At 57.2% G+C, this 16,082-nt stretch overlaps 3 protein-coding genes across 10 annotated transcripts in view; 1 reads left to right on the forward strand and 2 right to left on the reverse strand.

Annotated features, from left to right (window-relative positions):
• Positions 1-353: 353 nt before the first annotated feature.
• On the reverse strand, positions 354-5,182 carry HSD11B1L (hydroxysteroid 11-beta dehydrogenase 1 like). Of its 7 annotated transcripts, none has more exons than XM_033133833.1 (8): positions 5,065-5,182; positions 3,442-3,528; positions 3,228-3,358; positions 2,489-2,600; positions 2,014-2,105; positions 1,492-1,585; positions 1,193-1,358; positions 354-1,114 (listed from the first exon to the last, which is right to left on the reverse strand). In XM_033133833.1, exons 1-8 carry the CDS (start codon positions 5,081-5,083, stop codon positions 919-921), a joined length of 897 nt encoding a protein of 298 aa, XP_032989724.1. In that variant the 5' UTR covers positions 5,084-5,182; the 3' UTR covers positions 354-918. The 7 variants fall into 7 exon arrangements, with proteins under 7 accessions (XP_032989724.1, XP_032989725.1, XP_032989722.1 ...); XM_033133834.1 differs by lacking the exon at positions 5,065-5,182 and adding an exon at positions 4,783-5,051; XM_033133831.1 differs by lacking the exon at positions 5,065-5,182 and adding an exon at positions 4,783-5,051 and having other exon boundaries at positions 3,442-3,682.
• A 219-nt stretch (positions 5,183-5,401) lies between these two features.
• On the forward strand, positions 5,402-7,255 carry MICOS13 (mitochondrial contact site and cristae organizing system subunit 13). The gene is made up of 4 exons (XM_033133837.1): positions 5,402-5,532; positions 6,230-6,407; positions 6,594-6,645; positions 7,021-7,255. The coding sequence occupies exons 1-4, from the start codon at positions 5,504-5,506 to the stop codon at positions 7,116-7,118; spliced, it is 357 nt and encodes a 118-aa protein (XP_032989728.1). The 5' UTR covers positions 5,402-5,503; the 3' UTR covers positions 7,119-7,255.
• Positions 7,256-11,528: 4,273 nt separating this feature from the next.
• SAFB (scaffold attachment factor B) overlaps positions 11,529-16,082 on the reverse strand; it is a 32,986-nt gene continuing 28,432 nt past the window's right edge. Inside the window, exons 16-21 of one of the 2 annotated variants that reach the window (XM_033134025.1) lie at positions 15,736-15,873; positions 15,474-15,516; positions 12,879-12,997; positions 12,529-12,629; positions 12,096-12,162; positions 11,529-11,835 (exon numbers count right to left, since the gene is read on the reverse strand). In XM_033134025.1, the coding sequence (XP_032989916.1) occupies positions 11,706-11,835; positions 12,096-12,162; positions 12,529-12,629; positions 12,879-12,997; positions 15,474-15,516; positions 15,736-15,873 (598 nt within the window). In that variant the 3' untranslated portion in view covers positions 11,529-11,705. Of the gene's footprint in view, positions 11,836-12,095; positions 12,163-12,528; positions 12,636-12,878; positions 12,998-15,473; positions 15,517-15,735; positions 15,874-16,082 lie in introns of both variants that reach the window. The other variant, XM_033134024.1, reaches the window with a different exon arrangement.

Raw genomic sequence — 16,082 nt, forward strand, 5'->3', positions numbered from 1 at the left:
GGATAGTCTCGTGTCAGAATTCCCACTTTTGCCATTGACTTCCCCTCTAAGCCTCAGTTTTCTCATCTGTAAAATGAGACCATGAGATCATGAATGTCAAGTGTGTAGTGCCCGCCCCATGTTATCATTACTGGTACACAAACCATGTACTTAATGCAGCAAACAAAGCACTTAGTCCAAGGTCAGTACCCTTCATTCTGCCCGACTTTCTGGGTGAGTCCACCTCTCTCCCAGCCTCAGTTTCTCCACTTGTGAAATGGGGTTAATAGTTCTAGTACATACATTCCCCTTTTCTGTGCCTGCTGCCAGCAAATGGGAAGCATCAAGGAATTTGAACAACAGATGTTCAAGGGAAAAAGGATTTTTATTATGAAACGGGAGGCTGAGTCTAGCTCATAACAAGTTCTTTCCCTCCTCTCTGTCCTTGGCCCCTACTGTCCTTGGCCCCTACCATCGGGTGGACAGCTTTTCAGCTCTCCCTTGCTTGGGGCAAGGGTTGGGTGATGCTCGGAGATTGAGTAGAAAGAAGAAATAAGGTGGTTCCAGGTGGGAGACAGAGAAGGTTCCAAGGGTGGCTCAGCAATGATGCGACCTGTTTGATGTGGCCAGGGCGCTGGGGCAAGACACATCACCTCTCTGAGCCTAAGCCCCAGTTTTCTCATCTGCGAAATGGAAGCAGCGATCATCCGAGAAGATTGAGTTAATGCCTTTCAAGTCCTTGACCAGGTACTGGCACAGTCACCACTCTCACACTGGAGTTTTCATTGTTTCCAGGTGCTGGTAGTTTTCCTCGGTTTTCCTTTTCTGTCTTGGGCCGGGGCCACTTTCTCAGAGGTGTCTCGGTTTATGTCCCAGCTTCAGGACGGATGGATGGACGGTCCCCCTCTAAGAAGATAAAGGGGCTCCACCCCCAGGAGCTCAGGCAGTGGCGGCAGCAGTGATGTTGAGCTCCTGGCGGATGAACCAGGCCCTCGGGCGTGGCAGCCAAGCCCGGATCAGGCAAAGCAGATGAAAGCGCCATGGGTAGAAGACACCAGAGGCACGCGTGGCACCTCCGCGGATCACAGCCAGGGCTGCCTTGGGCCCCAGGGCCGCCTTGGCCCTTGTGACACCCCTGGGGATGGGAGGGAGTGGTGGGGACTGCAGCTGAGGCTGGGCGCCCCCAGCCCCCGGCTCGAGCCCCTGGCCTTACCTGATACCCTCGGCAGCGGAGGAGCGATCCTGGAGTCCCAGGATGCACATGGTGATGGCCACATTCACGTCCTGCACGTCCAGCTCCCGCCGCAGGGAGCCGAAGAAGCTGTCCAGGGCGAATTTGGCCGCCGAATAGGGGCTGGAGAAGGACGTGGGCACACGGCCTGGGGGCGCGGGACGGCAGCTGCTGAGCAGCCACACGCCGCTCCCACTCCTCCAGGAAGCCTTCCTCCACCATCCAGGCTCGCCTGCATGGAGGCCTGTAGCATTCCCACTCCCTGCCCCTCATGCACGCACCGAGCAGTGAGGACACCACCACCAGGGAGCCCTTGCTGTCCGTCAGACTAGGCAGCGCCAAGGATGTCAGTTGCACGTAACTCAGGAAGTTCACCTGGAAGCGACGACTGAGAGTCACGCAGCGGACAAGGAAAACCAAGCCCAGAAGAGGCAGGGGGAGGACCCTATAAACCTGGGGGCGGGGCTGGTTAGGGAAAGGCGTGCCCGAGGGTCGGGGCGGAGTCCCGGTTGGAAGAGCTGGAGCTCAAGGCCAGAGGCGGGGCCAAAGCCTAGAGAGGGTGGAGCCTGGAACCAGAAGGTGCGGAGCAAGGGGCAGAGAGGGGCAGGGCCCGAAGAGGAATAGGGGAAGAGGGTGGAGTCTGGGAAGGAAGGACTGGAGGGCCGATCCGTGGGTGTAGACAAAGTTGAAAGCAGGTGGAACCTAGCATCCCTAGAGATGGGACCTGGGAATAGGAGAAACAGTGTCGTCCCGGGAGAGCGGAGGCAGGACTGAGGGGGCGGGGCCGAGAAGGGGCGGAGCACCTGCATAAGCCAGCGTGTCGCCTGGGTGCTGCGGGCCGGAGTGCCTGCCGGGGCGGCACCGAGGTGGTTCAGCACGAGGTAGTCCAGCCCACCTATCCCAGAGGCCCATCAGCCAGGAGCCAGTCTTTGAGGCTCCACCCCCTTGACCAGATGAGACCCCTCCCTATCCCCGTCCTTTAAACTAGCAAAGCTCCGCCCAGAGTATTGACCCAAGCAGCTCCGCCTTAGGTAGCGCTCCACAAGATCAAAGGGACCCCGCCTTACTCCCTGGATCCTGCAGGCTTCATCGCTAATTGAATGGGGCCCGGTCCAGAGTTCCGCCCCTTCGATACAATGAGGCCCCACCCCTAACCACAACCCCAGAGCCTTTTAAGTCGCCGCCCACAGACACGCGTTACTACCACACCCCCACCCCAGCTGGGTCTTGTCCTTAAGGCCTAGGCCAAGGTCCCAGACTCCAGGCCCCGCCCCTCACCCAGCTTGTCCAGCGCAAACTGCACCACGCGCTCGGGCACCTCAGGGGAGGCCATGTCCGCAGCGATGTAGAAGACCTTGGGAGCGCCCAGCTTCCGGCAGTTCCCTACCACCTGGGGGGGCCAGAGCTGCCCGTGGGCCCCTCCACCCCAGCTGGCCCCCTCCACCTGCACGACACACTGGGGCCCCCACCTGAAGCCCCCTCCCCCACTAAGCCTCCTATTCCATTCCCAACGCTTTACCACTGGGGTCACAAACTTGGCAGCTCGCCAGACAGAATAGGGGTCATTTTATTTGCTCAATTACCAACATTTAAAATTCAGCAGATTTCAAATAAATCTCAAGGTTTCTGGCCCCTCTTGAAATTCTGGAAGGTTTGTTTCCAAGAGCTGTACATTTCCTTGGAACATTCTGTTGCTGAGAAATGTCCACCCACCTCCCTTTTGCGTTTCAGAACCCTGGCTATGTCACAGGCTTTGGACACTACCAATATTCCCATTTACTGAGGAACACTTCTTGCTTTACACTCACTGTCTTACTGCATCCATCCAACACCATAACACATGAGAAGGTACTTTTATTATCTCCGTTTTGCAAATGAGGAAACTAAGGCTCAGAGAGGTTAAGCAATTTGCCAAATGTCACACAGGAAGCCTGGATCTTTGCAGGGATTCAAACCCAGTACCCATTTTCCATTCTACCCCCACCCCCACCAATAAACTCAAAATGGGGTGTCTCACCTTCTGCAGGAAGGCCTCAGTGTGGGCAGTGAGCACCAGATGGGAGCCCAGGCGGGCATAGTGATATGCCAGCTCCTCCCCGACACCTGCACTGGCCCCTGTTAACAGCACACGGGCTCCCTGGAGGCTGGCTGGTAGTGAGAAGGGGTGGTCAGCCTAGAAGGTGCACAGGACAGCCAGTCCCATTCCTACCTCTCCCACCCCAGGTACTCACCTGGGTCGAAGTTGTCAGCCCAATAATAGGCGAAGAACAGGGCTCCCAGCACGGTAAGGAGCAGGACCTTCATGGCCCTCCCTGGGTCTGCAGCGGGAGAAAGGATGGCCAGCACAGGCCTGGCCCACAGCCACACCCTTTCCCCCAACTGCACCTTTGTTCAAAGAAGATCTTCCTGGCCCTCTCCTCCATCTCCACAGCCACCACCTGGTCCAGGTCACCATACAGCTCACCTGAACCACTGCGCCAATAGATAACACAGTGACATAGAGTGATATGAGGAATGTGGAAGGCAAGAGCTGGGGGAACCCCAAAAGACCACTCTGTCCAGAGACACCCAGAAGGAACTGGACACTCAGGGCTGGGTTGGAGACAAGTCATTAAGGTTAAGACGTGACTTCAGCTGTGAGAGTGATTTACTTGTTCCAGGGAGAAGGTAAGAAACAGGTTAGGTGATTAAAAGTTCGGGGAGTCACGGGTCTCCCCTAAAAAGGGCACAGGCCCATCACACCTCTGGACTCAGTGGGACAAAGAGGAGAGAGGACCTTCCAGGACCCATGGGGCTGACAAGTGGTGGGATTGGGGCGTCCCCATAACTTCAGTCTCTAGATCCAGCCCTATATCCTTTGTCCCCACTACAACGTTCCAGCTGCCTCCTCCCCGGCTCCCCCATCTTCACACTCCCTTCCTCCCACGCTTTATTCTTCATGCAGCCAAAGGGATCTTTGTCAAAAGAAATCTGGAGTGCCCCTTCCTGCTCCAAACCCCCCCCCCCAAGGGCTCGCCACTGCCCCCAATGGAAACCAAGTTCCTCACTGCCCACAAGGCCGAGCAGGCTGCCCTCTGCCCACCTGTCGATTCTCATCTTCCCCTACTCCTGTCAATTAATCAGTTCTCAGAAAAGTGAACTCCTCACCTTTCCCCAGTCATGCCAGCCATTTCCTCAGCAGGGAACGCGCTCCCACTTCCTTCACTTCCAGGAGGAAAGAGCTCGTGAAGCCCCTCAGCTCAACCCTCTTACCAACCCTGGTCTTGACCATAGCATAAAGACTACGCTTTAATGAGTTCTTTCCTGGTGGGACCGCAATCTCCGTCGTCTCGGAGTCGTAACGAGACTCCGACCTCCAGCAGCCCCACAGGGCGAAGCAGGGTTGGATGGATGGGTGAGTGGGTGGGAAGAAGGATGGATGTATGCATGAAGCAGCCCGGCTGCGATGGGGATGGAATGGAGGAACCAGATCCTCGCAGAATCCACTGGCCACCTGACTTCGCCGGGCCTCAGTTTCCCCGCTGGACAAAGGGGGCGTCCGACCCATTCCGCACTCACAATCGCACACTCACCCACTCGGGCCTCAGTTTCTCCCGCTGTCCACCGGGGCTAGGGGTCCGCACTGGAAGCCACGCGTACGCCCTTCTGGTATCCCTTCACGGCCCTGGCCGGTCGGGCCCCCCACCGCGACCCCTCTGGTAGAACCTGAGTCACGTGGCTCCGAACCCACCTCCTCCCCGGGAGGGGCCAGGCCGCTGGGACTCCGCGCCCGGGCGTTGCCGGGCAACCGCCTCCTGCTGGCTCTCCGGCTCCCAGACTAAGCCCTGGCTCCGCCCCGTGGACGGAAAACCCACCCGTCAAGTCCGACGACATGACTTAGACCCGCCTCTCTCGAACAATTCCCGCCCTCGCGTTGTCGTGAAAACTAGCTTCTAGGCACGCTCTTCTTAGGCCCCGGCGTGAATTCTTCGCGCGGGGGGTGGATCTTCCGGACTCCGACATCTTCTTGGGTCACCCTCGGGCCTCACTCCAACTCCCCTCTCCTCTCACGGCTCCAAGGCAGAACTACATTTCCCAGACAGCTTTGCGGCGGCCCGGCCCGGAAGACTACGCTTTAATGAGTTCTTTCCTGGTGGGACCGCAATCTCCGTCGTCTCGGAGTCGTAACGAGACTCCGACCTCCAGAGGCCTTTGCGGCTGACAAGCGAAACTACGCTTCCCAGAAGCCTCTGCGGCTCCGTGACCGGAAGCGGCGGGCAAGCCGAGTGTCCTTGCGCGCGGAACCGAGTGACTATGGTGTCCCGAGTGTGGTCGCTGATGAGGTGCGTGGGGCCGCTGGGCGGGCCCTGAGCCCCCGAGAAATTCCTCTCCTACGGACACCCCTTTCTGGTTTGCTCCCGACCTGCTCTTCGCATCCGGTAGTGTCAGGTGCCCTGTCGCCCAAATGGAGAAACTGAGGTTCAAGCGGGGAGGGGATTCCCCAGGTCGCGCGAGCCGTTGCTTCCCGTCTCTCTATCCAAGATCTCTCCGATCCTCAGTTGCCTCCTCTGTAAAATGGGAGTGCCACACGCCATTTATTGGGAGGTTAATGCACGCCCAGACCGGCGTAGGACATACAGGAAGCGACCAGGGGCACTTGGAAAACCCTTGCAGGTTGCTGGCGGAGAGTCCCTCCCGGGGTGGAAGGCAGGAAGTCGGAGGACTTAAGCCTTTATTGTTCCCTGCTCTCTGCGGGATCACGAGTGACCCACTGTCCCTATGCGGGCCTCAGTTTACCAGTTATTGGGGCGGAGTAGCCCTGCTTTGCACACTAAGTGGGGTGCTGTGCATCGTGGCCGGCAGGCACGCCTCTGGGCTAGCAAGGTGCCGTGTGCTTCTGTTCGCTGCTTGGCTTCAGGTGTGGCACTCTTTGGACTGTGGGGCCCCCTGGGGGTCTAACTCCTCCTCAGGTGGGCCTAGGCCTCAGAGGGTGCCCAGCAGTGTTTCCTGAGCCGCTGTTGTTCCCTTCCCTGTTTGCAGGTTTCTCATCAAGGGCACTGTGGCTGGGGGCGTGGTCTACCTGGTGTATGACCAGCAGCTGCTGGGGCCCAGCGACAAGAGCCATGCGGCCCTTCAGAAGGCTGAGGAAGTGGTACCGCCAGCCATGTACCAGTTCAGCCAGTACGTGTGCGAGCAGACAGGCCTGAAGATACCCCAGGTACCCCGCGCTGAGGCTTGGCGGGAGGGGGCTGTCAATTCTGGGGTGGCCTTCTGTCCCTGGTCCCTCCATCCCTGCTGGGAGCCCTCCACACTGGGGCGTGTGCCGCCCTCCCTGCCTCTGAGGGAAGCTGGGGCTGCCGGGCCCTTCCCCTTTCACCAGGCCCTCTCCCCTGTCTCTTCCCAGCTCCCAGCCCCTCCAAAGTTTAACTTTAACATCCGTGAGTCCTGGAATTCAGGTAGGCCTTGGTCCCTCTGCCTCGGGGGTGGCCCAGGTCCCCGCCCTGCTCCCTGGCGTGCCTTTCCATTGCTCCTTTAACTGTTGTGTGTGCCTCCACGGTCTGAAACAGAAAGGTGGGGGTTCCAGGGAAGTGGGAGCACATAGGGCTGCTTTGTGAGAGCTGAGGCCACATGGGAGCACATCGGGGTTGGGTGGTGTCAGACAAGGCGAGGCCCTGCCCCTCCTCTGCCTCAGTTTCTCCGTGTGGAATTCACAGAGCTAGAAGTGGTGCCTCCACAAGCATGGCTGAGTTGGGTGTCCTGGGGGTTGTACTAAACCCCTTGGCTATAGGTGGGGAACCTCACAGGTGCGTGTCCTCCCTCCCTCCCCACAGGCATCATTACAGTGATGTCTGCCCTGTCGGTGGCCCCATCCAAGGCTTGCGAATACACCAAGGAGGGCTGGGAATACCTGAAGGAGCGAATCAAGTAGCCTGTCAGAGGAGCCCGCCTGTCCCTCAGAAACAGGGGCAGGGGTGCCGTGGACCTCAAGCCTCCAGACTGGGACCCCACTCTGAGGGCAGCTCCTAACCTTGCCGCCCAATAAAGGACTTCGGAAGTGTTCCCTGACCTGTGTGCCTGCCCCAGGGGCCTGGGGTGGCCCAGGTGATGCTTAGAGCATGGGGCCCTGGCCTTCCAGCTCGGGAGGCTCCTCAGGGCCTGATCTTGACCCCAGGCCATGGTTCTTACGTTTGCTGTCTGATCCCTACCTGCTAGGGCCCCCACCTGGTGTGGGGAGTGGGAGCAGACAATGGGCCCCAGTGCTCAGTGCCTCGGAAAAGGGTTGAGAAAGTGCTGAAGACCAGCCTGGGCTGGGGGGGTCTCAGTTCTTGGAGGGCTGAACCCAGGGTGGGGCATTCTGGGAGCGAGCGCTTGGTGGAGTGGGCAGACTTCATCTCCTGTGCTGGTTACACGCCCACTTTTACCTAGTCTTTATTCTCATTCCACGCTCCCCCCAACCTGGGATTCCTGGGGAGCACAGGCCTGGAGGTCATTGCCATGTACTGGGGTCTCCCCAACCCCCAAGGGCTTTGCTGTCCTGACCTCATCTCCTGGAAGTGCTCTGCTCCCCTCGGAAACCTTCCCTGACACCCCTGTCCCACACTGGGCCAGCTGCCTCGTGACCTGAATGTGTCTGCCCCGTCGGGCTGGAGCTCTGGAAGGGTGGGCTGTCTAGATGCTCCCAGCCACTGAGGGCGTCCCCCTGTGGTCTGCTGTGGTGCTGCTGGAAGGAAACCTGTGCCGGTTACTGCCCTGGGCACAGGGAGCACATTCTGGTTATGGTGCCCCAAGCCAGCACAGGATCCTGTTCCCAGGAGTGTTGGGGTGTATGTCCCTCAGTTTGGGGGACAGAGCTCACCCAGGCCTTTGACCCTGTAGGGTACAGCAGGTGCTCAGGTGCTACACATGAGGGAAGCAGAGACCAGAGGCCGGGGCATTCATCCACCGGGTGACAGGGAGGGAGAGCCACAGTGACTTGTGTCCATGGTCTTCAGAGTGGGTCTCCCATGTCAGTGTGGCACCTGGAGGTTGCCTGGCTTCCTGTGCCCCCACCCCCCGTCCTTGCTGAGCCTCGGCTGGGGTTTGAGCAGGTTAAAGGTGAGAGCAGGATGGACAAGGCCAGGGTGCATCCTGATCCTTCGTGCTGCCTGACAGGTAGCTGGTGCCGGCCATCGTGGGAGCCAGGTGTGTGTCCCAGGTTCAGGGGCTCACCCTGGACCCGCCCAGCCTGACTTTCCATCCACCCAGCCCTTCCAGCTGCCTTGTGGGCCCATTTTACAAATGGAGACACTTGTCCTGCCACGTTCAAAACCCCCTCTGTCCACCGGGAGCTCGGGTGCTTAGCCTTATACCCGCCCCAGGGACACAGGATTTCCACTCGTCTTGGCCCCGTGGACCCAGTCCCGGGCCTTCACATTCAGGAGGGGTTTGTACTCCGGCTGTGCCAGGTGTTCCACTGGGATCCCTGTGTCCTCGCACCCCTCCTATCTTATGGAGGGGGAAGAGAACCACCAAGGCCACCCACCATGCTCTTGAACAATTGTTAATGGCCCAGTATGGGCCCAGCAAAGCCCCCAGGAAAGGAAACCAGCCTTTGCAGGGCAGCGAGGGGCTGCCTGCACGCTCACCTCCATCCAGGAGGCTGCATCTTGCAGCTCCATGAGTTTGGCCTGGTGAGTGTGTGTGTGTATGTGTGTTGGGGCATGGGGGTGGGGGCTCCCCTGAAACCAAACCCAAGCCCTGGTCTCTCCAGTCCCGTGATTCAGTCACTGCCCACAGGCTGGGCCGGGGGTCAGCCGCTGGTCCCCCATTCCCCACGGTTGCTCTCCCACGACCAGGGTACCACTCTTGACCCCTCTGTCCCCTCATCCAGTCAGAGCCCAGTTCCTCTCCACTTGGACCTTTGCCAGTGCCAAGGCCACCTCCAAGGCCAATCTGTTTCCCAAAGTCCAAGTCTGATCATGTCACAGCCCTGCTGGGAAACCTGTGGCTTCTCACTGCCCTCCCTGGGAGCCCCGATTCCTCAGAGGGGCCCTCTTACTGCCCTTGGTCCCTCCCAAACATGCTGGGTGGCCCTCAGTTCCTAAAGCCCAGCTGGTTTGCACCACCAGCCTCGGCCCACAACTCATGGGCCCCCCCACACCAGGCCACCCTTCCTCCTGGCTGACGCCTGCCCACCGCGTACACGCCAACTCCCCGACCCCTTAGTACCTTCAGGCTGAGCCAAGTGTCCCCTCGGCCTCCTCAGAGCCCTGTGGGTGCCCCATCCCGGTGCTCACCACCATGGGGCAGGGATCCCCCCTCGGCATCACTGGCATTTGGGGCCAGGTAAATCTTTGTGAGTCCGTCCTGGGCACTGTAGGTGTGGAGCAGCCTCCCTGCCTCCACCCCCCCAATGCCAGTAGCACTCCCCAACACATATCTTGATAGCTGTAAATGTCTCCAGGTGCTGCCAGATGGCCTCTGGGGACAGAATAACCCCAGTTGAGAACCACTGCATTGGGCTGCTGCACCAAATGACCAGACTTGGAGGTTTAAAACAACAAAGGTCGTGGAGGTCAGACAGTCTGACATGGGTCTCACGGGGCTGAAATGCAGGTGTGGGCAGGCCTGGCTCTTGGAGGCTCCAGGGAGAATCCATTTCCTGGCCTTTGCCAGCTTCTAGTGGCTGTTGCGTTCCCTGGTCCAGGGGCCCTCTCCATCTTCACAGTCAGCAGGACAGGCTTCCTGTCATGCCTCCGGCTCCCCTGCCTCCCTAGTTCTCTTATAAGGACCCTTAGGATGGTATTGGACCCACCTGGACAACCTAGGATCCTCTCCCATCTCAAGGTCCCTAACTACCCTGGTGGAGGGAGGGCAGTACAGGGATGGGACCATGCTAAGATGGCGAGGGATGGTGAGTTCAGCCAAACCAGAGGTGACCAGGGGACATGAGCTTCAAGGATCCCCCAAGACACTGCCTGGAGTGTGCTGGGCTCAGGATGTCCTTGTCACCCCCCCTGCGAGCGAAGTGCAACTCGCGCTCCGCTCTGAGCCATGTGCTGGGCGAAGGTTGGATCCCCCTTTGTGCTGTTCACCTCAAAGCCACGTGCGCTGCAGCCACCTGCTCTTTCCCTAGGTGGCTGAGGACTGAGCCAGCTTTTATTAAATCTGCAAGGACAAGCTGACACATCGAAGACAACAGCCATGTTTCCCCAGGAATGGCTTTGTGGTTCAATGGGGATCCTGGTGAACTAGAACTTGGGAGCTGCTCTGTGGCCTTAAGAGAATTAGGATCTTTGTAGCTGGGAAGGGGGGTGGTACACAGTCCCACAATGGGAGCAACCCAGGAATCCCATTTTACAGGTGAGGAAGTGAAGGCATATAGAACTGAAGGAACTGAGGAAGGATGTAGAGGCAGAACTTGGCCTTGACTCCAGCTGTGTCCTCACTGGGGTCCTTGATTCGGTTGTCCCGGATCAGATGGTCAGTCTCTGGCAGAAGGGAGACCCAGCCACAGTGGGCTGAAGGGAGGGGCTGTCTCCTTGAGGCCGACGCTGGGAGAGCCGCCAGGCTGCACACTTACCCCTGGATTCACATGGTGCTTGGTCCCTGAACACACCTGCGCCACCCTGTCCAGTGACAAGATCCCCTCCACCCCCTCCAGTGTCCTGGCAACTCCCCTTCCACACTCAGGCCCCTCGGCCCTCCCCGCGCAGAGCTCGTCTCTTCCTGGTGTCCAATAACTTTTCTCCTCCCTCAGCTCGTTTGCTATTACCTGTTCTCACCCCACTAGGGTGCAGTTCTATTCATGTGAGGTCCCTAGGAGTCAGACCCATGGAGACAAAGTAGACCGGTGGGTGTCGGGCTGGGGGGAGGGGAGATAGTGTTGAATGAGTTTTGGTTCAGGAAGCTAAGGAAGTATTGGAGATGAATGGTGGGGATGGCGTAGGACTCTGAATTTAATGCCACTGAACTGTGTATAAAAATGGTTAAAATAATCAATTTCATGGTACATACCCTTGAAAACAAACACACACACACACACACACACACACACACACACACACCCCCCCCGCCGTTCAGCAGGGCTGAGATTGCTGGACATGGAGGCAGAATGGGGGCGACAGAGATGACTGAGACATCACAAGCGGGGGGACAAGATGGCTGCGCCTCAGGACCCAGCGATGCTCTGAGCTCCAGGTCTGGGCCTGGGCTCACAGGAAAGTTTCTGGAACCTCAGCAATCCCGTGAAGCTGCCCTTTCAGCCCTCCTTCCCTGGAGGAAAAGCTGCGGCTCAGCAACACCGAGTATGATTTCGTTTTATTTAAAGAAGCGGAAATAAAGAGATGCCGCTGTAAATAAAGGGTATGTGAACAGAAACACATTTATTACAAAAAACAAAACAAAAAAAAAACAAATTCACATTGTATTGAGCTACAATATGGCAGCAGATAAAAAAAAAATTATTGTACACAGTTTAAGATAACTCCTAACAGAATAGTCTGGTTGCCACGTGACATAACAGGACTCCAAGCACTTAGTAGCGGCGAGTGAAGCGGGCGTCGTTGGGCCTGCTCCCCCGGTTCTGGCCCCCAAATCCGCCTTGCATTCCGCCATGCGGGATCACGTGGCCCCGAGAGGCCCCTCCTGGGGCAAAGCTGCCTCGCCTGGAACAAATGCAGATGCTCATGTCCTCAGAGCCCAACCCCTCCCAGGGGCCCCTTCAGTGGGACACGTGCTCTTCAGGCCTCTTCCCTGTCAAGCAGCAGCACCAGGGGACAGACCCGCACCATTTTAGGAGTGATGACAGGTGACGGAGCACACACCAGGAGGCAGTGTGAGTTGGGGAGACTTGACTGTTTCTACACCTTCCCCAGAGCAAGCCAACATGCAGAGACGGCACAGACACACCGACAGGACGCCTTACCCCGACATCCCTCCCCGGTTCATCATGTGACCTGGCCCAGAGTGACCAGACATGCTTCTTTCACCACCTAGAAAACAAGAGACACTTTTCACACAGCGCCGCCCAGCACAGGATGTAGTTTCAGAGGACACTTTTCGTGAGCCACCCAGTCACCCCTGAAACGCAAGTCCCAGGGGGTGTGAGCACTACTGCACACCCGCGTCCTTGCACAAGGCATGGCGGGAGGAGTTAGCAACACCCACAGCCAGCGCCAGACCCTCCCTCCATGAAGGGGCTCCTCCTATGCCAGGCCCTGAGCAAGGCCTTGGGGGGAGAAAGCTGCTCCCGCCCTCAGGGAACAGGGAGACCCACAGTGAGTGGCAAAGGGCAGGTGCAGCTCGCGCTGTCCAGATGCTTCACCACAAAGACGGACCCCACCCCAGCCCTTACTTACCCTGCCACCTCTTGTGCTCCCTGCCTATCATGCCTCCATCAGCAGCGCCCTGCCACGCACGGTCGTCCTCTATTCTCCGACCATGGTCTGCCCAGTCACGTCTGCCCCTTGGAAAAAGACGTCCCTGATTTGGATTGCCCCCATCTCTGCTCCTCAGAGTAGCCACAGCAGGCTGTGCTCGCCGCCCCCACCCCTTCAGGCAGTGGAGGCTGCATGAAAAGGGACTGGCTCTGGTCCCCTGCCGCTGGAAGAGTTCCAAGGTGACCCGCACTCATGTCATCCCCAAGACCGGGGTCCTCAGGCTGTCAGCTGTGTGAGGCCTGCACGGCACGGGGGTGTGGGACACAAACCTGGGTGGAGGAGGCAGCCCCCGGCCCTCGCTCATCCTCTTGTCGGAGCCATATCCGCCCCACCCGTCACGGGAGTCCCGCCCGTGGCGCTCTGGTCCTCCGTGGCGTTCCGGGTAATGCTGGGTGTTAAAGAGAAAGCCAGGATGGTAAGAAGGCTTTAATACCAACCCTGCTTCCCAAGGTAACAATGAGCGCTGGCAGCAGTGTTTTGGCCACACAGGATACCTTGGCTGGCATGACATAGCTGCATCCTGAAGTCTGCTCATGGTCTGCTAAGAAAAGCGTGCTCAATGGGAGTCGAGGAAAGGAGGAGGAGACTTGGGGCTGAGACTAACGCTAATCAGAAGACGGAGAAATCAGGCACTGAGGGGTGCTGGGACCCAGCGACTGCTCCATGCCAAGCTCGCAATATAATCAACACTCCCACGGAAGCACCAAAGCAGAAAGGCCATGAGGGATCCTTTAACACAACTCATTTCTGGGCCTGGCATTGTGCCCCTGCTGTGCTGGGGACGCAGGACACCACGAGTCGGATGGAACCGGGGCAGCTGCCCCTTGGCTAGTACCACCACTGTTAAGTGCTGGGCTGGCATGGGCCCCAGGAGTGTGTGACCCCAACCCACATGCAATGTGAAGGAGGGACGACGCAGGGAGCCTCACACTCCAGAACAGGCCAACACTCCTTTTCCTTCCCCCCGGGCCCGTCCCTGCCTGCTCGAAGAACGGCCAAGGCTGACTTCTAAGGAGCTCCAAGGTTCGCTGTTCCAGAGACCCAACCAGTGACCTTGGGAGCTTTTACCCCACGACCACATTCGAAGTGAGAAGGAACTAGCAGGGAGCCCTGGTCACGAAGCCCCTTCGGTGCCTGCTCCAGCCACCTGTCACTGTCTGCAGCCAGGCTTATCTCCCACTGCAGGGCCAGGGTGGGCATGCCCTTACCGGAGCCCTCAACACCACCCACCTCCCCTTGCCTCTTGTCCTCAAATGTGCACCACCTCCGCTCAACGAGAAGAAAACAGGGTCAATTTTACAAGATGAACAAAACAGCATTGTTTCAAGGGGCAAAATTACAGGCTTAAGTGCCCACGAAAGTCAGTAATGCCAAGTGGAAGAAGAGCTGCTCAAATGGGACTTCTGAAAATGACAGCACCACATTACAGCTCATGATTTAGAGCACTTCACGTAATTTCGGACAAAGACAAACATTTAAGAAAGACTGTTTCTTTCAATGCACTTCTATCTAAAGACCCACTACTGGGAAGAGGTGCATTTAGTACAAAGAAGAGGGAACTTGAAGACCCGGGTCTTTCCTAAAGCCTATTTCCATCTCTCCCTGGTATTTTAAAGCTTAACCAACATTCTTCTGTCCAACCAACCAGCCCATGTAACAGCTCAACATGGCCCTGAACGTCCGTGCTGTGTTCCCTTCTGTGTCAGATGTCACCATCTGCTGATCGGTGCAGCACTGGGGTCTTATGTACGACTGTGCATGTGGGGAAGAAACAACACAAAACCCTATCAGTTTCAGGAGAGCAGCATCTGATAATCGTATGCAGAACAGCCAGCAGTGAAGAGTTCCGCGTGAGGGACCGCGTGAACACTTCCTGCGGACATGTATATCGTCTCATTCAGTCCTCCACCACCCTCTGCAGTACAATGAGTACCCCCATTTCCAGCTAAAGAAACAGGCAGGGCAGAAGGAATGGCACCAGGATGTGACCCTGGTTCTGATTCCGGAGCCTGGACATTTAACCATGGGGCTCAACTTCTCCACCAAACAAAAGCCAGCAGACTAGGTGTAGATTGGCTGCATGTCAGATTTACCGCCAGACGCAGAGAAAAAGGAATCATGCTGAGTATCTCAGAATTACTCCTGAGGTGGCAGAAGATACCCCGATGTAGCCCAGGAGCCGAGCCATACCCAGCCACACTCTTAGGAGCCGAGGTGGAGGGCGGGACTGAGATGTCTGCGCTGGAGTCAGGGAAAGGACGGCCTCATGGAGCAGCAGTTCTGCCCAACAACACTCCGGCTCAACCTTCCCTCAATCCCCGGATTTTCCACATAAATCCACTCAGGAGAACTTCCTTGGGGGAAGTTCTCAATTCACATGTAAGATAGGAAAGGAGGAGAAAACTGAGCTTATCTTCTGCCGAGTTAATCCTACAGAGAACGAGTGTGGACCAGAGACAGAGTTATTGTCCAAGGCTTGTGGGGCAGGCTGACCAGCGACCACAGGTGCACTTGGACTTCACAACATGGAAGCGTGGCATCTGATCAGCTGTGTGAGTCACAACAGAGTCCGTCAGACTCACCCAAGGCTCTGTAGCACTTTACGACCAGTGAATTCAGTTACTAAAGTGTGTAGAACTTCAGGGTCAAGGTCAGAAAAGGCTTCAGAAAACCTGTTTGGATTTCCAGCCAAGACCAAGCACCAATCAATCATTCAAACTGTCATCCCACGAACACTGCAGGGCTGCACTTCTCCTTTACTCATTCTTCCCCTAATGCAAATGGGAGGAGGAGGAAGGCAAGTAGAAGACGGGAAGAGAAACTCTATGGGAAAACTGTGGCTACAATCCTAGCTCCTAACTTACCTGTCCTTCTCTTTCTCCCATCATTGACCTGGAACCTTCTCTCCTGAAAAAGGCAATTGAAAGAAAACCGTAAGAGGAAGCCTCGGTTGGTTAGACCCCTAAAGGGAAAACATCTCCCAAGTTGAACCTGGCGCTCCCCACACACTGATGGTTCGAATGGGCTCGCAGAGCCTAGAAGGGCCAATCCCACTTCGTCACTAAGAATGACCCATGACAAAGACAACCTGCATTGAGTGGGCAGGGTCATGGGGGCCTGGCTGACCTGTCGACCGAGTGGTTGGGGTAGCGGCCCCGGTCCCTGTGGTCAAAGTCGTGGAAGCGGTCCTGGCGGTTGAAGTCAGAATGGTAGCGCTCATCGAGGGCGGCCCGCTTGGCTTCCGGCCAGTAGGCGTCATCTCGCCTGGAAGGGGAAGCAAGAAAAGGCAAGTGCGTGGGAATTATGTGAGATTATGGATCCGTTAATTGGCTTGATTGTGGTTATTTCACAATGTATACAATACATGAAAGTATCAAGTTGTATACCTTAAATAGAAACAATTCCTATTTTTCAGTTATACCTCAACAAAGCTGAAAATAAAAAAGGGCTCAGTGCACTGTCCTCCTCCAAAG

This window comes from Rhinolophus ferrumequinum, chromosome 18 (assembly GCF_004115265.2).
Source record: "Rhinolophus ferrumequinum isolate MPI-CBG mRhiFer1 chromosome 18, mRhiFer1_v1.p, whole genome shotgun sequence".
Taxonomy (NCBI): domain Eukaryota; kingdom Metazoa; phylum Chordata; class Mammalia; order Chiroptera; family Rhinolophidae; genus Rhinolophus; species Rhinolophus ferrumequinum.

Coding starts and splice junctions, on each gene's coding strand:
- MICOS13 (XM_033133837.1), top strand. CDS start 5,504: ATGGTGTCCCGAGTGTGGTCGCTGATGAG. Junction 5,533..6,229: donor CGAGTGTGGTCGCTGATGAG/GTGCGTGGGGCC, acceptor CCCTGTTTGCAG/GTTTCTCATCAAGGGCACTG. Junction 6,408..6,593: donor CAGGCCTGAAGATACCCCAG/GTACCCCGCGCT, acceptor GTCTCTTCCCAG/CTCCCAGCCCCTCCAAAGTT.
- HSD11B1L (XM_033133833.1), bottom strand. Junction 2,601..3,227: donor CTGAGGCCTTCCTGCAGAAG/GTGAGACACCCC, acceptor TGGCCCCCCCAG/GTGGTAGGGAACTGCCGGAA. Junction 2,106..2,488: donor GTTTGCGCTGGACAAGCTGG/GTGAGGGGCGGG, acceptor CCTCTGGGATAG/GTGGGCTGGACTACCTCGTG.